The following is a 22207-nucleotide window of genomic DNA, read 5'->3' on the forward strand; positions in this document are numbered from 1 at the left end:
AGCTTGGTATGTTTGCATCCCATTCATGGGAACCATTGAGCCATGTCTCCGTGATTGCAACAACGTCTAAGTCTGCCTCCAACATCAGGGCTTGAAGGTCATGAACTTTATTGCTTAGACTGCGAGCATTTGTGGTCATCGCTTTCCATCTACATTTCAGTGGAATTTTTATCTTTTGTTTAGTTTCTTGTTTAGTCTCACTTCTTGCTGTGTTGGTAAGAAGTGATTTGCTAAGATTGTTGTTTTCATTGCTTTCTTTTCTACTGACGCATCTTGGCTTCAGCTTTAGCTGGGGGGTGACCACTTGAAGTGAACTGCCTCCATATGCCACCCCCGCCTTTTTGTTTAAATGTCTAGAAATATATTGTCTGAATTTCTCCCCAAGGATTTTTTTTCCTGCCACAGTGAGATGCAGCCCATCGTTACAGTATAGTCTTTTGTTTATCCATGTATTGCCCCATCCTCCTATGTACCTAAATCCTTCTTGGTGACACCAGGCTTTGAGCCAGCTATTGAAATTCTCAGTACTTTGCAATCTTTTCTCTCCCTTTCCAAAGGTAGGTAGTACTTCAGAGGAAGCTATGGTTTGTATCAAAGGTTTTAACCCCCCCTCCCAGCTCCTGAAAAGCTCTCTGCGTGGCAAGTGGGGTATTACTGGACAAGTCATTTGTTCCCAGGTGGATAACAACATCAGTGTTTGACTCCTTAGTTTCTTCTCTGATTATAGAGATTTGCTTGGTACTCCTGGTAGCTGAAGAGCCTGGAAAGCGTTTCACTTTGCATGGCCCCTTGAACTGTGTTTCAAAGTTAATGCCTCTGATAATGGAATCCCCTAGTAGCAACAGTTTCCTGGTATGTGTTTCAACATTAGTGATTTGGGGGTGTCTTTTCTCTTTGGGTACCTTCATATCTTTTTGTTCCACCTTCATTGTTTCTTCTTCCGCCTCAGTTCTATTTTCAAGAGCATCACAGTTACTAAAAATAAGCCCAATTTTTTAACGTGTCTTATAAAGTATATCCCGGGTGTCAGAAGGCAGCCCTAATACAGGGGCTATGTATGTTGTGATTAACTCCTTCCATAGCCAATGAGGAAATGAAAGAGGACAGGAAAAGGCGGGACTGAGCACCAGCTGACACACTTACTTGTAATGTTATCACGGCTACAATCGTGGGCAATTGGCAGTATATCAAGACAAATACAAGAAAAAAAGAACAAGCCCAAAAACAAGCTACCCACGAGTTCAAAAGGAAAACTGCAACTTCAAAAACGAACAGGCCCAAACTCACAGAAAATAAGCTAGGTTGGCAACACTGATTAAAACACAGATGCTAGGTTATCCAGGTTCAGGCTGGAGATTTTGGGACAGTCCTAGATTTCTGACCACTCAGTCCTCATGCATTGTAGAACTTACATCACTGATTTCAATGGGTAGAATCAGACACCACAAATCCCATACTGCTTTGGGATGTAAGTTCAAAACCAGGAGTGGCCAAACAGTCTGCAGCCTGGAACTGGGTAACTTGACATCTCCAAGACTGCTGGGTACTTTACTAAAGCTTTTTTCCTGTTCTGTGAAAAAAAAATCCCCAAAACTTATGAATTACTAATCAGCCATGGGATATCAGTTAAAGATGCCCAAACAAAAAAAAATCACTCAGTGATCAGGACAGGAAATTTAAAAGTGAAGATCCAACTGGTTAATTGTTGAATTAATCAGGCAAATCTTTTGAGTACTGAGCTCTATGTATTTCTAGGCCTTTTGAGGGCATGTTCACGTATAGTTGTTTTATGCTTTTCCAAAAAGCAGATCAAAGGCCAAATAGAAATTTGAATCAATTACCCTTGTGGAATTTCCACCCTCATATTAATAATCTCAAATCTCTTTAAGTGAAAAGTAATTACAATGAATGAGTTCATCTGTATATTTACTCTGACAGCTGGGAGGTCCCCATTAGCATTCATGGACCACAAACCTGTGAAGAGCTGGGTGGGCCTCTTACCCTACCTATACATGCCTCTGCAGCTCCTGCTTGACAAGGGAGGGTCACAATCACTTAATTATAACTTTATGACTTCAAGAACTGGAGCTGGCTGCAGGTTATGCGTCTTTTTGAAGTAAAATATTCACAGCCAGATGCACTAACTCCATGGAAAGAGCCCTTCCCTTACCGATCCCTTAGAGAATTGGTAAAAAACGGGCATGCATGAAGGAAATCGCATGCAAATGAGCTGCTCACTGTTAGCTCATTTGCACGCGATTTCCTTCCTAAGGAGGGGAAGCCAGTCGGCCAGCCGAGCATGCGCAGAGCAGCCAATCGTTATGCTGGCTGCTCTGCGCATGCCAAAGGCGGCTTCATACAAAAAAGGACGTCCCTGACAAGCACTTCGACGTTTTTTTTCTTCAGATTTTGTGATGGGCGTTCTTTTTGGATGTGTTCTTCTTACATGCCCGAAATGACCACCGCTGGGGAGAATCGGGGATCGGGACGTGCGAGAACATCCAAATCAAAACTATTTGGACGTCCCCTTTCAATTATGCTCCTCCAGGTCTCTCTCAGCCAATCACAGCGTGTTTAGCTGTCACTGGTGTCAGCTAAACGCGCTGTGATTGGCTGAGAGAGCCCTGGAGGGGCATAATCGAAAGGGACGTCCAAATAGTTTTGATTTGGACGTCCTCGCACGTTCCGATCCCCGATTCTCTCCGGCGGTGGTCATTTCGGTTCGGGCACCTTAGTCGTAAGAAAAACGCGTCCAAGAGAAGGACACCCATCACAAAATCTGAAGAAAAAAAACGTTCAAGTGTTCGTCATGGATGTCCTTTTTTTTTTTTAGTGAAGGATATCCAAGTGTTAGGCACGTTTTTTTTTCTTCCGATTTTTGCGATGGGCGTCCTCCTCTGCATGGTTCTCGCTCACAGCAGCCCCAACGAGAGGTGCAGACCTCCTGTTAGGTTTTCCACGGTGCATGGGGTCGGAAACGATAGTGCATCGCATTCACATTATAATAGTAATTAGCTCATTTGCATTCCGTTTTCGTTAGCTGCTACCATGACAGGAAAATGGCTCGGAGAACCCTTTTGTGCATGTCCCGGTTTACTACTTGCACGCTAAACTGGCTAGAACCAGTTTAAAAACCACGTTTCTGGCTCGTTTAGTGCATCTGGCCCTTAATCTGTTGACAATTATTTCTTGCTGCTATGGTGAATTCAGATGCTTTGGAAAAACAACACTGATATCCGCAGATTGCTCTGTACCAAGGAATCTGCACCGAATATTAGTATTATAACAAAGAAGTTTAACTCTCTTTTCTTTGTTCCCTATTTGTCCTCCAGAAGCAATCAGTCCTGCTCAGATTCTGATATCTGATTCGCGGGCACACAGTTTTCAGGTCAGCTGGTCACCTACGCCAGACAATGTGGTTGGATATCACGTTCTTTATGGTCCGCTCCCTGGGAACTCTGTGGAACTGCTGGAAGTGGAGGGGAACCAGAACAGCACCACCGTGGACCATCTGATGCCCAACACCACGTACTTGGTGACAGTGGCAGCCCGCTATAAGTCTGGCAAAGAGAAGGCTTTGTCTGCTAAAGCTTGTACGCAGGAAGGTGAGCTGATATGACAACGCTCAGGATAGGATTAGAGCAGTGGTTTCTAAACCTGGTCCTGGAGGCACCCCAGCCAGTCAGGTTTTCAGGATATCCACAATGAATAATCAGGAGAGAGATTTGCATGCAGTGGCGGGCAGATCTAATGACTGCTAATTAAGTGAATGTTAATGCCAATCAGGGTCGTAGCCAGTGGGATTCTCAGGAGTCTGGACACCCCCCCCCCCCCACACACACTTTAGGCTCAAGCCCCTCCACTTTAATGGCTGGCATTTTAAACCCCCCACCCTCCACAAATGTGAATACCAGTATGTCAGCCTCCACATTTCATGACAGTTTAAAAATACTCCCGGATCACTGCAAGCACTCTCTCTCCCTCCCTCTCTCCCTCCCCACCCCCACTCTCCCACTAAGCCTGTGGTATTTATGAAATAGAAGCAGCGAATAACATATCATAACAATCACCTGTGGGGGCTATCCGCTCATACACATCATTTTGCATTTGTTCACACCGGAGTCTGCGAACGCCTCTCCGGTACTATGTAAGCCACATTGAGCCTGCAAATAGGTGGGAAAATGTGGGATACAAATGGAACAAATAAATAAATACACAGTGCCATTTAATTAGTTAGTTTATGTTTGTTCTATTTCACTTGATATACTGCCTTTAACAGTAAAAATCCATATATAGTTTAAAAAAAAAGGGGGGGGGTAGGAAATACCTTTTTTGGGACTAAACGGTCTAGAAATCTGAGATTAGATTAGATAAAATCTGCTGAATTCTATATATCATGCCTAGCATTCAGTGCCTAAATCTAAGCGTATTCCATAACAACAACAGTGTACCAAGGGCGGGGCGGTGGGGGCGGTTCGCCCCGGGTGCACGCCGCTGGAGGGGTGCAGAGAGCAGCTGCGCACCTGTCGGCTCCGCTGGTTCCCTGCTCCCTCTGCCCTGGAACAGGTTACTTCCTGTTCCGGGGCAGAGAGAGCAGGCAGCCAGCGGAGCTGAGAGCCGCGCGGCTGCTCCCAGCAGCCAAGAGTGCACCTGTGGGGGGGGAGGGGTTGATGCGCTGGGAGGGTGTCATTGTGCCAGGAGGGGGGAGTCGTGCAGTGCTGCACCTGAGGGGGGGTGCGCATTGGCGATCCGCCCTGGGTGGCAGCCGACCTAGGATCGTCACTGCATAACAATGCACTTACGTTAATTGGCTTAACCAATCAGCATTGTTAACAGCACTTAATAAGCAATAATAAGCACTAATTGGCAATAATTAGAATTTACATGCGTAACTCGCTAAGCATATGCTGTAACTCACTGCGTCTAAATTCTAATGTGCACATCCAAAAAGTGGCGTGGTTATAGGCAGGGAAATGGGTGTTTTATGGGCATTCCCAAATTTGCACGACTTGTTTTGGAATACGGCCCAGTCTGCGTAAATCTACGCGCAGGGATTTACGTCATGTTTTCATTGGTGTAAATGGATGCGCATAGTTTTAGGCGCTGGGATATTAACTAAACATATTTGATATACCTGAGTAGTTATATATGTAAACTGCCTTGATCTATGCTTCAATAGAAGGCGGTATATCAAAAATTGATAGACTTAGAATACGCTTAGGCAAAAATGATTTCTATGCGGATTTTCCAGACGCCATATATAGACTCTCCCCCAGTATGCTGATAGGAAAGAAATCAATTACACATAAAGGTCTGACAGAAAGACGCTAACAGTCAAGACAAGACAAACCAGTCGCTAAACCTCTGTTACTTCCACTAGGTCAGTGGGGCAATGTATCAGTGGGTAAGCTAAGTGCTGAAACAAAATATTTATTTATTTGTTACATTTGTACCCCACATTTTCCCACCTATTTGCAGGCTCAATGTGGCTTACATAGTACCGTAAAGGCGTTCACCAGTCGGTAAAATACAAGGTTATATTGTGGTTGAATGTGGTAGTTGTGTATCAGGCATCATGGGGATCGAAGGGTATTGTCCAGTATAATCATTGGTTATGTTGTGTTGCTGGGTGTAGGGATTTACGTTGGATCGGTGGGGTAAGCCTTTTTGAAGAGGGTGGTTTTTAGTGATTTCCTGAAGTTTAGATGGTCATGGATTGTTTATGGCTCTTGAGGAGGGATTTAAACTTAGGCAGGGATAGTTCTGATTTGAGAAGGGGGTGGGGGAAGTCATTCCAAAGTTTGGGGGCCAAAAAAAAAGGAAAGAAAGCTGAAGACCGCATGGTTTCGTAGTGAGCGAGTCTAGGGCAGGGAAGCACCAGGCAATGATGTTGGGAGAGCGGAGAGGCCAGGCTGGGGTATAAAGAGTTACCACAGAAGAAAGATAGGAGGGGAAACCAGAATGTTCCTAAATATCACCACAGACCGCTAAAATCAAGGCCAGCTGTTTTGTAGGTGGTCTGGGGGCAGAGTTGGCACTTATACGGTTAAGTGCCAATATCCAACACTTGACTACCTAAGGACTCCTTTTACAAAGCCTTGCTAGCGATTCTGGTGCAGAAAATGCAACGAAGCCCATTCGGTTTCTATGGGTTCATCTCATTCGCCATGTGGGACTTGCTAGCACGGCTGTATAAAAGGAGTCCTAAGAGAAGCAGCCAGATTGGACCACATAAAAGTCAGTCCTGTCTTCGTGCAGTGTCATTTAGGTAGGTAAGTGCTGAATACTGCACTTAAGTGCATGAAATAGTGCTGGTGATCGGATATGGCCTGCAATTGAATATCTGAGTGTAGTGCCAGCAGCAGCTAACAAAAATGCTCACTGCCACCGACTGAATAATTTACCCCCTAATTCATTGATGAGGTGTTTCAGTACATTTTGCAGTAAGCTTACATAAGTTACATAAGAATAGCCATACTGGGTCACACTAATGGTCTGTCCAGTCCAGTATCCTGTTTCCAACAGTGGCCAATCCAGGTCACAAGTACCTGGCAGAAACCCAATTAGTAGCGACATTCCACGCTACCAATCCTGGGGCAAACAGTGGCTTCCCCCATATCCATCTCAATAACAGACTATGGACCTTTCCTCCAGGAACTTGTCCAAACCTTTTTTAACCCAGATATGCTAACCACTGTTTCCACATCCTCCAAGTAGAGGAGTGTGGTAGCCGTGTTAGTCCACTCTTAAGGTTATCAATAAAAATCAAACAAAATAAAACATGGAAAAGAAAATAAGATGATACCTTTTTTATTGGACATAACTTAATACATTTCTTGATTAGCTTTCGAAGGTTGCCCTTCTTCGTCAGATCGGAAATAAGCAAATGTGCTAGCTGACAGTGTATATAAGTGAAAACATTCAAGCATTACTATGACAGTCTGACAGGGTGGGAGGATGGGGGTGGGTCGGAGGTATGCATGGGGACATCAAAGCATATCATTGATATTCTAACAGGATGGGTGTGGGTAGGTGAGGGGAGGGTGATCAACAGAGACATACAGCTTTATGGTTTATAATGGGCTAGGAACCCCAGGTCCTTGTTAAGTCCTTTCTGTTGGGTGTTAAAATATTCAATCATTCTGACTTCAAAGGTCTTACGTTCTTGTATGGTTTTAAAGTTACCTTTCAGTATTCTCACTGTGAAATCACTGGTACAGTGTCCTGGTTCTGTGAAGTGCTGTCCCACCGGGGTAGGGGCCCTACTGGCTGTATTGTTCATGTGATGTCTATGTAAATTGAATCTTGTCTTAAGCATCTGGCCTGTTTCTCCAATATAGCATCCTTCGTTACATTTTTTACACTGAATGATATATACCACATTGGAAGATGAGCAAGTGAAAGATCTCTTTATGTTGAATATCTTTCCTTTGTGGGTAACTGTGGGGTCCTGTGAAATATTTTGGCATAGTTTGCAACTGGATAAATTACAGGGACGTGTGCCCTTCTGTTCCTTTTCAGTCTGTGATGGAAGTTTACTTCTGATTAGCTTGTGTTTTAAGTTGGGTGGTTGTCGGAAGGCCAGTACTGGTGGGGATGGGAATATCTCTTTCAGTAATTCATCTTCCTGGAGTATAGGTTGTAGATCTCTTATGATTTTCCTCAGTTTTTCCAGCTCTGGATTGTATGTCACTACACATCCTCCAACAATGAGTTCCAGAGCTCAACTATTCGTTGAGTGAAAAAATATTTCCTCAGTTACAAGAACCCTTTGCTACACAAAGGCCTCACTTAACTGGAGATCCGTCTCCGTTTTCTTTGGCAGAGAATTCCAAAGTACGACACCTACGGTTTGAAGATGTGGGCCCAAACAGCTTGAAAGCCTCATGGGATGCAGCTGATGGGAATGTCCTGGGTTACCAAGTGAGGTGCAGGCGACAGGCGGGGTCCTCATCACTGCTGAGTGTGCCAGGCCAGGTTCACAACGTAGTGCTGAAGGATCTTGCAGCAGGGACATCAAATAAAATCTGTGTGAAGCCCATGTACAGGAGCACGGCAGGAAGGAGGCTGTGCCGGATGGTGCATATTGAGGCAGGTGGGTCTGCCTCTTCACAGGCATTTAACAATAAGGGGCCAGATATTTAAAACAATGTAAACAGCCAGGAGAGGCTCCATTTAGATCGCCTGTCAGGGGATAACCAGGCAGTTCCATAGTGCTGCTGAAAATGTCCAGTTAGCACCCCTGCCAAAATCCAGGTATTTTGAGGGTGTTTGGGGGCAGAGTTAGCGCTTGGCCGGTGAACCGCACAAATAGGACCTCATAAAAGTCAGCCCTATTTTTACACAGTTCACCATAGCTGAATATCACATTTAACCGGCTATGTTTTCACCGCTTATGTATACCCAGAAATTCAATGCTGGATCCCAGACATAGCACAGCATTGAATTTCCAGGGACAATGCTGCTGGTGGATAGCAAAATGTTACTCGCCTCTGGCTGAATATTGGATCCAAGAAAAATACCTTGTAAGGGAACCTAGATCATAAGAATAGTGCAACAGGGTGAAACCTAATATGAACTTTCTGTTTCCAAATGGATGAGACACCTCAGAGGGAAAGCTCTGGGCTAAACCACAGGGAGCGGGTGTGAAGTGTTGCCCCTGCTGGTCTCCTTTAGCAATAAAAGAAAGAAGTGAGGTGGGGGGAAGGCTGTGAGAAAGGGAGAGATGCTGGATTGCAGCCAGGAGGGGAAGGGGAAAGTAGTGGAAGAGAGATGCTGGACCAAAGGGGAGAGGGGTAAGTGTCTCTGCCTTAGGTCAAGCAAAGGTTTTTACCAGGCTTGCTCAAATGATTGTTCTGCATCAAACACCCAAATAAAAATGCAAGAAAACTTTAATAACTAAAGGAGGGGCTACCAAACAAACTGTGATCTCGCCTGCAGCTATTGCTATTGTTAGCATCAGGGGCGTAGCTACGAGGGGCCATGGGGGCATGGGCCCCATCTACATTTAACTCCCCCCTTCCCCCCCCACCATTGCCGCCGGCCCCGCCGCTGCATCAGGTGCCTTGTTTACTGGCAGGGGTCCCCAAATCCCACCAGCCGAAGAGTTTTCTTCAGCGCCAGTTGACTCCAGTGCCTTCGTTGTGGGATCATCTGTTTCTGACGCCTTACGTCCTGCACCATGCATGTAGCCCAGTGCAGGACGTAAGGCTTCAGAAACAGATGATCCCACAACGAAAGCGCCGGAGTTGACCGATGCTGAAGAAGACTCTTTGGCTGGCGGGGATTGGGGACCCCTGCCAGCAAACAAGGTACCTGATGCAGCGGCCGGGCGGGCGGCAGGGGGGGTTTGCAGTTGCGGCGGTGGTCCAAAGTGGTGGGCAGGCTCTGGCCCCCCCTCCCGCCAAGGTCTGGTTACGCTCCTGGTTAGCATCCTAAGGCCTGCTGCTTCTTCAATCATCAGAACCCTCTAAACTGCACTAATGAGCAATGTTATTCTACTCCACCAATCGATCAGCTTGGCGATTTATCTGCAGAGTGACGCATTATCATCAGTGCTGACGTTGGTCAGCTGTTGCTCTGGTGCCCCCTTCACTTTGCTGTCACCACTGTGCTCTCCTCACACTCGGCTGCCAGCAGCACCCTGGGTTTAAAAACTAGAACAGAAAGTATCTGTCATGAATGAACCTTTTCCATAGATGGGAAGGCGGTAGAACTAGAGGACATGAAATGAGATTGAAGGGGGGCAGACTCAAGAAAAATGTCAGGAAGTATTTTTTCACAGAGAGAGTGGTGGATACTTGGAATGCCCTCCCGCGGGAGGTGGTGGAGATGAAAACGGTAACGGAATTCAAAAATGTGTGGGATAAACATAAAGGAATCCTGTTCAGAAGGAATGGATCCTCAGAAGCTTAGCGGAGATTGGGTGGCAGAGCCGGTGGTGGGAGGCGGGGCTGGTGGTTGGGAGGCTGGGCAGACTTCTGCAGTCTGTGCCCTGAGGATGGTGGATGTAAATCAAAGTCAGGTATACACAAAAAGTAGCACATATGAGTTTATCTTGTTGGGCAGACTGGATGGACCGTGCAGGACTTTCTCTGCCGTCATCTACTATGTTACTATGTTTAAATCTGCAGCGGTTCCGGTGGTCACACACAGAACTGAGCAAAACACACTCTCACCACTGTGAAGGCTGATCTGGCAAGGCAGGCTTATGGCACCCTGAGCCAGCATCTCGCCCAGCTCATGCCTTCAAGCTGCCCTGATTATCATTTTATTCATCTTCATTATATTCAGAGTGACATCCTGGGCAATTCTATAATGTGCCCCAAGATTCAGGCACCATACATGACATCATTAATTGGCATTTATGTAAATAGGAGGTGTTTTTGTTGCAGAGTGGGGGTTGTTGTCTGCTCATCCGCAAGGTGGCCTTTTTGGGTAAAAAGATTATTTTAAAGGTTTGGACTGTTCCTGACCCTTCATTTTGGAATTGGCGTAATTTGATTCACCATATTATGTTGATAGAGAAGCAGCTAGAGCTCTTCAGCTTGGAGAAAAGACGGCTGAGGGGGAGATATGATAGAGGTCTATAAAATAATGAGTAAAGTGGAACAGGTAAACGTGAATCGCTTGTTTACTCTTTCCAAAAATACTAGGACTAGGGGGCACACAATGAAACTACAAAGTAGTAAATTTAAAACAAATCGGAGAAAATATTTCTTCACTTGATGTCTGATTAAACTCTGGAATTCTTTGCCAGAGAATGTAGTAAAAACAGTTAGCTTAGCGGGGTTTAGAAAAAGGTTTGGCTAGCTTCCTAAATGAAAAGTCCATGAGCCATTACTAAGATGGAGTTGGGGAAAATCCACTGCTTATTTATAGGATAAGCAGCATAAAAAATGTATTGTACTGTCTTGGGATCTTGCCAGGTACTTGTAACCTGGATTGGCCATTGTTGGAAACAGGATGCTGAGCTTGATGGACCTTCGGTCTGTCCCAGTATGGCAACACTTACGTTCTTATGTAAGCAGAGGGCAGAATGTCCTTAAAACATAAAAAGCAGCCTTTATCTGTGTGGGGTCCTTATATACATTCCCTTTCTCCCAGAACTCACAGTCTGATATTGAATACTCTGCAAATTTTCTTTTGTAGGGGGGGGGGGGGGTGAGTGGTTGGGGTGTTGTTCTTTGTCTTTCAGGGGGGCTGACACAAAGTGCCTCTGCATTTTTGCTTGATTATTGTATCATTGTTGCCAGTGCAGCTTGACTTGTTTTGTTGTTTCTTGTTCATTTGGCCTGCACATTGAGCCTGCAAATAGGTGGAAAAATGTGGGATACAAATGCAATAAATAAATAAATTTATTGACTATATTAATAAACAAATTTAAATATCATTTGCATTGTGGAGTGGAGGAGTGACCTAGTGGTTAGGGTGGTGGACTTTGGTCCTGGGGAACTGAGTTCGATTCCCACTTCAGGCACAGGCAGCTCCTTGTGACTCTGGGCAAGTCACTTAACCCTCCATTGCCCCATGTAAGCCGCATTGAGCCTGCCATGAGTGGGAAAGCGCAGGGTACAAATGTAACAAAAATAAAATAGATACTATTGGAGATTATACATGGAATGTTGCTACTATTGGAGATTCTACATGGAATGTTGCTATCCCACTAACAACATTCCATGTAGAAGCCTGCGCGGCCACATTGGTGATCTGCAAGGGCCGACTTCTACATGGAATGTTGCTAGTGGAATAGCAACATTCCATGTAGAATCTCAAATAATAGCAATAGTGGAGGAGTGGCCTAGTGGTTAGGGTGGTGGACTTTGGTCCTGGGAAACTGAGTTCAATTCCCACTTCAGGCACAGGCAGCTCCTTGTGACTCTGAGCCAGTCACTTAACCCTCCATTGCCCCATTTAAGCTGTGTTGAGCCTGCCATGAATGGGAAAGCGTGGGGTACAAATGTAACAAAAATAAAATTTATGCTCTTGCCAGGTGCTATTCTCCAAACTACACACCAAAATCTCTCAGCACGTGAGAGAAAGCATAAACGTCCTAACTTAAGCGCATGTCGGGGCACACTTAGGTGCCAGCAGTTAAGAGTGCCATTGACTTCACTGTAACTGTTGGCACCTAACTTCCTCTTAGCATCAAATGCCATTATAGAGTTGGCACTTTGTACATGGCAGTGGGGTGCCTATATTTGCTGCCAATTTATAGGACCTGTCACCATATTCTCTATTGAAAAGCTGATTGATCTGTGCAGTAGAATAACATTGCTCAGTAATACACATCAGAGGGTTCTGATGATTGAAAAAGCAGCAGCCCTAAGACGTTAACATTACAAGAAGCTGCAGGCGGGCTTATAGGTTTTCTGATGGTTATTAAAATTTTCTCACACTTTTTTTTGGGTGTTTGATACAGAACGATTGTTTGTTTGTTTGTACCTGTGACTGGTAATTAGCTACTGCTTACAGCGGTCCCTAGACACAGGAAACTCATGAAATTTTCAGATCCCCTCTGTTCTTCATAGAGGAAGAAGCTGTTCTGCAGAACAATCTCTTATTATAGACAGATTTAGTGCGCTGAACTTTTCATCTATATTAAGACTTGTTTTCTTCTATTTCATGTTCTAAGTAATAACTTGCAATTGCAAAGCTCTTTTGTAATGTAAACTAGGGTCAATACACTGATGTCAACTTTTTTTTCTTTTTTAATTTCTAGCTTCCACCACAAAAGGTTATGAAATTCCACCACCAGCGTAAGCTGCTTCCAGGGCTGCTGGCTAACACACTGGGATTTGGAAGTGGAGGGGAGACGGTGGGACTGAGAAGCGAGCTTATGTTTCTCAGTTTGCTTAGCTTCTCCTGCAGCATTCACCGGCATGCTGGTGGATGGAAACACAGCAGTCTTGTATAATCGTCATGCAATAATTTATCACACAGCATGGACTGTTTGCTAACGAGGGCTCCAGAGTATGCATCTAATTGCCAGAACTTTAGAGGATTTTGTCTCTTTCTCTCTATAATAGGACCTGCCCTAAAGGTGCAGCATAGATGTTCTGTGCTGACTGACGCTCTCAGTATCATTTCTGTGAACATACGGCAAATCTGGGCTAGGCACACCCCGACAAACTCTGAACGTCTTCACTGTCACCTTCATGCTGCTCTTCAACCTGATTTTCTTTCGCACCATCTCCATCTGGTGCTGTGGTCATGGTGTAATTGAAGTATGCATCCTGAATTTGCCTTTCAGTTTTAGGAGTTCCAGATGATGTGTACTAGTCAGTCATGATTTTGTCCTTCTGTAAGCTATTGTTACACAAAATTTGACTTTGTACAGCAAGTGCCTTTCTCTGTTTCCAAGCCAGACTGCCGTATCTTCCTGGTGCAGATTCCTTTCCAGTTTGCTGTGTGACAACTCCTGAGACAAAACATGGAAATCCTGAATTTTCAGAATCACTCTGCTCCTGCAAAGGAGGTTTCAGCAAGGTCGGAGGGCAATTACTTTGGAACATGGAGTCTCATCTCAGCATATGCATTCCACATCTTTGTTAAAGATTTCTGAAATGCCTGTGGGGGTAATTTTATAACAGGGGGCCTATATGAGAAATCCAAAAAGGTGTCTATTTGAAGCCTATTTATAAAAGTAACATGGAAGCCTAGGTGCCCTTATTAAAAGAGACTCCCCGAACCAGCCCTAACAGTGTGCAAATGCTCATGCAACAATTTACACTTGCTTTAAAAAGTGTGAACGTGTGAGTGTATTTTATACATCTACCTGTGTATTTTATATAATCCACACGTCCAGTGCAAGTCCAACTCTGCTCCCACAAACTACACTCATGGGAAAACCTACATGCACATCACGTAACCAGAGGTGTAGCCAGACCTCAAATTTTGAATGGGCCACTGGGCAAACTGGGTGGGCACATGTATTGTAGTCTCCCCAACCCCCCTCCCCAAGCCAAGTCAAAACTGTACAGTAAATACCTGTGCTAGTAGGGATCCCCAGGCCCCAGCAGCTGCAGGACATCTCTCTCTCTCATTGCTCCATCTGGCGGCACTATCCATGTGCTGCTGCTGCTCCGCCCCTTTGCGTGAAAACTGAGTGTGTGCGGCAGAGGGAGGCCAGCACAATGGCAGTGTGTAGACAGTGCCGTGGCCTGGAGCAAGTAGGAAAGGGAGCTGTTCCGGCCGCTAGAGGACCCCTGAAGCTGGTGGGGCTTGGGGATCCCCACAAGCCATTAACAAGTGTGCAAGAATTTTGGGTGGGCCTGAGCCCAAAGTGGGTGGGCCCAACACCACCTGTGGCTACGCCACTGCACGTAACAGTGCGCACACTCCGGCCAATATTCAGCCGACGGCAGACGGTGGTTTTTTTGTCCTCCACCAGCGCTAAAAACGGAAATTCAGTGCCAGACCCCTGTGCGGACTTCGGCATTGAATTTCCGCGTTTTTAAAAGCCGCCTAGCACATGCTATATTCAGACTTAACCAACCAAGGGCTAGCACATAAATATAGGGCAGCTCTTTATACAGTCCTATTTATGCACTAAAAAACAACAAGGCAAGCAATCCGCAAACTCCAATGGGGAAGATAAAACAGCAGATCAATGAGAAATATCAAGACTTTATTAGAAGCACCATATACCAAAATGATGCCCGACACAGGCACTATATAAAGAGGAAAGGTCCCACTGAACTTTCCTTCTGAGAAGTTCTGAGAGAAGAGGACATTTCTCTGATGTGTCTGCTGCCTCTCAATCTGCCTGGCCTTTCCCTTCCAGCTGTGGATGCTGCCCCTGATGCAGCCCTTCTGGGCGAAACACGGCCTGTGTCGGGCATCATTTTGGTATATGGTACTTCTAATAAAGTCTTGATATTTCTCATTGATCTGCTGTTTTGACTTCCCTATTTATGCACTAAACATGGCCACTTAGCTCTGAATAGTGGGAGCTAATCAGACTCCACCCCTGAAAGGCTTCTGATAGTTGGCTTCCACTTCACTGCTATCTTGTCATTTTCAGCACTTCTAACCAGTTAAGTGCCCCTGAAAATGATTGCATAGGTGCATACGAGCGAGTTAGCCGGTCGGCAACTGTTCCCTGCACATTAATTCAATTTAAATATCGGCCAGACTCTTTCCATGTGCCTATTTTTATCTGCATATATACAATCACACATTTTTATACAAACCTTTCAGTATGTAAAATAGGCTTTAAACATGGACAAAGCTTTATAAAATTACCTCTCATACCAAGGGTGAACAGGTAACAAGAAATCAGTGACTTTTAATGCCCTGAGAAGTACTGCAAAGCCCTTAATGTTGTTCAGCCAGTATGATCAAATTGAACATTCCAACGCCCTTTCATTTGTATAATAGAATTACAGTCTAACAAAATGATTTTACCACTGCACTTATTTAAAGCATAATTAAGCAAAATAAGAAACACCACCAGGGAGTGCTTTCTAATTTAGCAAAGCCTGCATTGAAGTTCCTCTGGGTGAAGTAAGCATAAATTAGCTTTAACTACGAGGACTGCCAAGTAGACTTCTGCATTTTAGCTCACATGGCTTAGCACACCTGCTCTTTTCAAAGCAGGAACGCAAGGGCAAGGAAGCCTTGTTCTTTTCTATTCTTAGGTGCATGTTTTCATTTTTGTTTTGCAGTTACTAATGAAGAGTTTTAACATGGTCTTTTCTGCCCAGGTCATGTTCTGTATCCTTCATTCACCTACACTAAACGAAAGGACAGAGCCTTGCTGTGTCTGACAGCTCTCTTTGTTGGTGCATAACGCTCACGTGTTCTACTTATAGCATTTTGTATCTGCTGTGGAATTGAAAAGCTGTGTTGATGTCCAATGATTTGGAAGTGGAGCTGAACCAGTGTCTGTTTAGTTAGGGGTTTTTCTCAAGGATCACTGGAGGCATCTCTCACCTTATGAGGCTTCATGGAACACATAGTGTTCCTAATACTAGTGCTCATTGGACGCTTGGTACAGTTACTGCTGGCACAGATATGTTGTTGAAAGTTCCTAACTGAAGGGCACTAAGCCGTTAACATGGGGTTAGTGCATGAGAACAAGCTACCTTAAAATGCGTTAAAGCGTTATGTGGTATTTTGCCTGTTGGCACAGGGTATCCCACGCATTACCTACTTTTATTTTGGAGGGGCATGGCATGGGCAAGGGTGGGCATTCCCAAGCTGTCCAGCTAGCATTTTAGGAATACCATGCACTAACTGGATAATGCAGGGTTAACAAGACAACTCCTCAACAGGAGGAAGTGCTGCTGCATTACTTTTTTGCAGGGAAAATTAGTGCAGGATCTGCAAAAAAAAAGTCCTACTTTACTGCCACATTAATTCTGGATTTAGCATGCAGGAAGGTCCTGCGTTAGAATGAACTAAGCCCAGATTTCACTACACCTTAGACCAGGGGCGTAGCCAGACTTCGGCGGGAGGGGGGGTCCAGAGCCCAAGGTGAGGGGGCACATTTTAGCCCCCCCCCCCCCCACGGCGCCGCCGATCCCCCCCCCCTGCCATTTTTGGACCCCCCACCGCCACCAACAACTTTGACCCCCCCCCCCCCCGCCGCCAACCCTCTCCCGCCGCCGCCTACTTTGCTGCCGGAGGACCCCTACCCCCACCAGCTGAGGTCCTCTTCTTCCGGCGCAGAATGAAGCCTTGCGCCAGAAGAAGAGGACCTCGGCTGGCGGGGGTTGGGGGTCCCCTGCCAGCAAAGGTAGCCGACGGCGGTGGCGGGTTGGCGGCAGGAGGGCGGGTTGAGAGGATCGTCGGCAGGGGGGTCCAGGCCCCCGTTGCCCCACGTAGCTACGCCACTGCCTTAGACCTTAGTAAAAGGGTCCCCGAATGACTAAATGGCAGTAGAAGTGATCTCCGACTCGCTTTTCAGCTTCTGAACACTAGTTCTCTAGTTATTAACACATGGCTCTGTCTTTAGCACACTGTGAGACCTGCTCCAAAATAATATAATTCACCACTCTTCATCCCAAGAGATGCAAATAATAAGATACAAGCAAACAGAAACACGAGCTCCTTTTGAAAATTTGATTCATATGAACTGTAGGTACCGTTTAGACTACAGAGAAAGGACTCCTACGTCTTAAGAATGTTCGAGACCACAAGCACATGGCACATTATCTGCCCCTAGTTTACAGAAACACAAAAGCAAAAGGCCTTCCTGATTGGTCATGCACGCCCTGAGACAGCCCACGGTAGCGAAACCTTGGCCACAGTCAGTGTGACTGACTTTTCCTGCAGGTCTGTGTCTATTACTAACCTAGAAGTTTAAAGCTAAGTGTTCCTTTTTCACTTCTCACCTTTGTTTGGATCCATGAAAAATAAGGTTTTCCTGTGAAGTTTTAGCAAGATTTAAAAAGGGGAAAAGGTTTTTTTTTTTTTAATGCCGATGAAGAAGATTTGATCTATGTTATTTCCTCCATACCCTAAGAATCTATATTGGGTGAAGGTTGGGGTACAGAGGCTTTTTCCCTTTCTCATATTTTGCACTTCACAGGAATATAGTACTATATTAAGTATCTTGCAGTTTGTACAAGAGAGGCCTTTTGCTTTTGTGTTTCTGTAAACTAGATACTCTCTTATCCTTTTGATTAAACACATACATCATCTTTGTTGAGGTCCAAATCACAACTGTTTGTCTTTTCTCTACAGAGTAAAACCAGAAAGTCCCTTACTTGGCAGTGCACAGTCAAGTCATTTTAAAAGCAAACCTTGCAAATAAAGCCTCACATCTTGCTACTCTGGGCCCTAAAACTCCCAAACCCACAGTCAAGTCAAATCATCTCACTCTGGCTCAGATGCTCAAACCTCTGGTGCTGCTCAGTACGGCGCTGGAAAAATACCACCACAACAGCACTGCAATGCAGCCCCCTAATGCTCAGCGCTAATGACATGCAAATTTAGGTACACTATTGGCGCTGAGCATTAGGGAGTTGTTTCGAAGTTAGGGGAAGGACGACGCCTAGCACCTGTGCTGAAGAGTTGTGTGTCATGCACAGTTGTTCAGCGCATGCCCAGAACACCAGAGAGAGAGGGGAGGAGGAAGAGGATGCTGCTTTTAACTCCTAACCCTTACTCACTTGCTTAGTACCCTTATTTTATCATCCCCTTAGTAATTCCCTTACCTCTTATTTTGGGAGGAGTAGCCTAGTGGTTAAGTGCAATGGACTTTGATCCTGGGGAACTGAGTTTGATTCCCACTGCAGCTCCTTGTGACTCTGGGCAAGTCACTTAACCCTCCATTGCCCCTGGTACAAAATAAGTACCTGAATATTTGTAAACCGCTTTGAATGTAGTTGCAAAAACCTCAGAAAGGCGGTATATCAAGTCCCATTTCCTTTCCCTTATTTGTCCTAATTAGATTGTAAGCTCTGTTGAGCAAGGATGGTCTCTTCAGGTTCAAGTGTACAGCACTGCGTACGTCTAGTAGCGCTATAGAAATGGTAAGTAGTAGTAGAGCTGTGGTCTGCTGCCTTTGGTGCTTATAGCAGGGTGACCCCACCGCCCTGCAGGACACCAAGAAGATGCGACTCTGGACAGAGGATGGGAAGGAGACTGACGCCACCACTGCTTTCCTCTCCCAAGATCGGGGTGGACAGTGCCTGCCCCTCCCACCTAACTGGAGCCCGAGTCCTGGATTAGCTGGCGAGTGGCACTGTTTCTGCTGTCCTCTAGATTAAAAAAAGGCTAATTTTAAGCGAGACCATCCTGTTGGCCTCTTGCCAACTCAACACTGATGCTTGTGAGCTGGCATAGAGTTTAGAGTGATAGGATCACCCAAGTTCACAGCGCCGTTTTCTGAGCATGAGGGGAAATAGGAAAGGAGCTCATTTTAATCTCATTTAAATGCCATCTGCGGTATCCCTTGGCGTGATCATTGTCCCCTGCACTAGAGCCCTCTGAGCATTCTGTGCAGGTAAATGCAGGTGCTACTCCAGCACTAATGGCCCGTGTTTAACTTAACTTTGAGCATAGGGGCATCTGAGTTTTATCAAATTTCATTTATTTGACCTTCCTCAGAGGCAAATATCTCTGCTAGTGTCTTTGCAATCAAATTCAGGTCTGATTTGCAGCTGATTTTCCGTTAAAAGGTGGTAATTAAAAAAAAAAACTTTCAAAGACAGCACCCCACTGTTCATTTGGAATCTCTTCAGACATAAGTAGCAGAAATGTCTTTCTAATGGCCTCCTGCAGTCCCGGAAGCCGGGCTTCCTGGCAGGAGGGCCCGTCTTCATCGGTGCTGCTCTATTTCAAAGGGATTAATTAGCAACCCATAACCAATTTCTTAACTGACAAGAAGTGATATGTTCTCCTACAGAGCTGTAGAGTTCTTCTTGTTTTGTATTTGTAAATCCATTCAACCATTTCCAGTGCAATGCAAGCATGTGCTAATTCACCCTTTTGTGTCTCCTGCTATATGTCCGATATAGGAGGTTATCTTATAACAAGGCACCAATATGAAATGCCCAAAAAGTATGCCTATTTTATAAAGCGAAGAGATGGTTATGTGTCAGGGCTGGCCCCTAAGTGAGGCAATCCTCCCCACCACAGGCTGGTACAAGCAAGGCCTTCCCCTACCATGTCCAGCATCTCCCCTCCCCTCCCCACCTCTCCCCCACAAAAAAGTCAAACATCTCTCTCGTTTTCTATCTCCCTTTCTCAAGGTGTCCAGAATCTCTCTCCTTCTCTTCTGCAATGACCCCAAGACATACAGCTCATCTCTCCTCCCCCCCCCCCCCCCCCCCCCCATGTATTCAGCATCTTCTGTTCCCTCCATCTTCCCCCGCCCCCAGGTGATCAGCATCTCCCATTCCTTCCTTCCTCTTCAACCCCAAGGTGTTGACCATCTCCGGCTCCCTCCTTACCACTGCCCAAGGTGTACTGCATCTCCCAATCTCTCCTCCCCCTTCCTGAAGGTGTTCAGCTCCTCCTGTTTCCTCCTCCATCCCTCCCCAAGATGTTCAGCATCCCTCATTCTCTCCTCTCCCCTCCCCAAGGTGTTCAGCATCTCCTGATCTTTCCCCACCCTCTCTGGTGTCTGATGGTTTTCTTTCCTAAGGCTTCTGAAGTTGAACTGTCAAGGCAGTCAGTGTGTGAGTGAGAGACTCATCACTTCTGATGCGAGACCTTGAGTTTCTGTACATGCTCAAGGTCTGCCGGGCCCCACTCCCTCCAAAACAAGACCCCGCACCAGCAGCGATGAGATTTTTTGTAAACTCGCTGACTGCCTGATGCCTAATCTGCCTTATGGTTGGGCCAGACCTACTATGGGCATTAGAAAAGAATCTCCCAAAACAATCCCTAATTGCACATAAGCCCTCACACACAAATGTAAACTTGCTCCACAGGTGCAAATATGTGCACGAATATTTGATAAGCTACATGTATACATCACAACTCTATCCAAACTATGCTTCTATGCACACCTATACAAAGATCTCGTAAAAGTATGCCTGTGGTTTACACTTGAGACTTTTCCCATGTATTATTCAAACTTTACATGCAGAAAAAGCTTTATAAAATTACCCCCTTTATAGGAATATATTTGTCTGAGCAGTTCTGTATCGACACTCCTGTTTCTGAAACCCAACCTCTCCCCACCACAACACAAACATCCTCTTCTATGAGTTAAGGGGGAAATCTATAAATGACACTCAAAAATCAGCACTAGAAAAAATTGGTGCAAGTGTGATTCTATAAAGAGTGTGCACCTTTTATAGAACTGCACTTTAGCGCCAATTCCCACACCTAACGTTTGGCACCAGACTTATGCCTGCTGAAACCTTGTGTGAATGCTGACCCCATTATTCTACAATAAGGCAAGCAACTTTTCAGACTGCCCCTGACATGCCCATGCCCCTCCCATGGTCACGCCCCCTTTTGAGTTACACACTATTAGAGTTAGGCACCATGCCTTATGGAATAGTGCACAGCTAGGTGCATGCCAATTAACATCAATAACTGGCTGTTAGCACCTAATTAATGATGTTAATTGGCTCATTAGCCAATTAATTTGCATGCCCATCTATAGAATTTGGGGGTAAGTGTTTAGCACATACCAGATGTGCACAGCACTGTACAAAGACACAGCATGGTGTTCCCTCCTCTTTGGAATTCAAACAAAAACCTAAAAAAATGAGGTCATCTCTATGGGCCAGGGAAGTGTATGCTTCTTCTCTGCTCCCCAAATTCTTTTGCATGTCCAACATTGGATGAAATTTAAAGATATCGATCCGTGAAACAGAAAAGCACCTGGTATAATTTGGCTCCTGCAGCATTTTGTCATAGCTAGCACAGGTCAGCCACTTTTGAAATGCATGTGTGTGTTAGTACCCTTCATATCAATTTAACCCTTTACAAAATCCTGATTTCTTTTGCAGTCGGCAGCCTTGCTCAGAAGTTAGCCCCTCGGCACTGCTCTCTCATCCATAGGAGCCAACTTTTCAAAATTATTGGAGGTAACAAATCCAATGGAAATTACAACTCCCAGGACACAGTCAAGAAGTTTAATCAATATTGGGGGTACTCAAGCACCCACAGAGCTGGCTCCTATGCTTTCATCCTATATATCGTGCTAAGGCCTGTTGGGAGGGAACAGACAAATAAACGTTAACCGTACAAACACAGAAGATGTTAATACCCATTATTTTATCTTGGGAGGATCTGTATGATAGTTCATCAGGGAGAATTTTGCTACTATCTGGGCTGAAATGCTGCTTTACCCCTTTTCCATACTAGGCATATAGGACATAATTGTAGATGGTGGGGAACATACAGTGTCTTGTGGTTATTCACTATGGACTAGATTCTATATATGGTGCCTGAAAAATTGGTGCCAAAAATATTTCTGACTAGGCGTATTCTGTAAACCGCACCTAGATTTAGGTGCATCTAGGTGCAGCTTACAGAATATGTCTAGCGGTCATGCCTGTGCCTAACTCTGGGCGCATCCATTTATGCCAAGAAAAATTGCGTAAATACCGGTGCCTAAGTTAGGCGCAGAGCAGGTGTATTCTATGACCCTGCACATTTTTAGAATGCCAATGGTCCGCCTATTCCACAGCCATAGCCATGCCCCCTTTGGCAGTGCAGAATAGAATTTATGCACACCAATTTACAGAATACGCCAAGCAAACTGTGCATGTAAATTCTAATTAATGCCAATCAG

General features: G+C 45.2%; 1 protein-coding gene across 2 annotated transcripts in view; it reads left to right on the forward strand.

Annotated features, from left to right (window-relative positions):
- VWA1 (von Willebrand factor A domain containing 1) overlaps positions 1-14745 on the forward strand; it is a 99265-nt gene extending 84520 nt beyond the window's left edge. Inside the window, exons 4-6 of one of the 2 annotated variants that reach the window (XM_030185644.1) lie at positions 3333-3605; positions 7826-8095; positions 12722-14745. In XM_030185644.1, the coding sequence (XP_030041504.1) occupies positions 3333-3605; positions 7826-8095; positions 12722-12762 (584 nt within the window). In that variant the 3' untranslated portion in view covers positions 12763-14745. The remainder of the gene's footprint in view (positions 1-3332; positions 3606-7825; positions 8096-12721) is intronic. The other variant, XM_030185646.1, reaches the window with a different exon arrangement.
- The last annotated feature ends 7462 nt before the right edge of the window (positions 14746-22207 follow it).

Source organism: Microcaecilia unicolor, chromosome 13, assembly GCF_901765095.1.
Source record: "Microcaecilia unicolor chromosome 13, aMicUni1.1, whole genome shotgun sequence".
Taxonomy (NCBI): domain Eukaryota; kingdom Metazoa; phylum Chordata; class Amphibia; order Gymnophiona; family Siphonopidae; genus Microcaecilia; species Microcaecilia unicolor.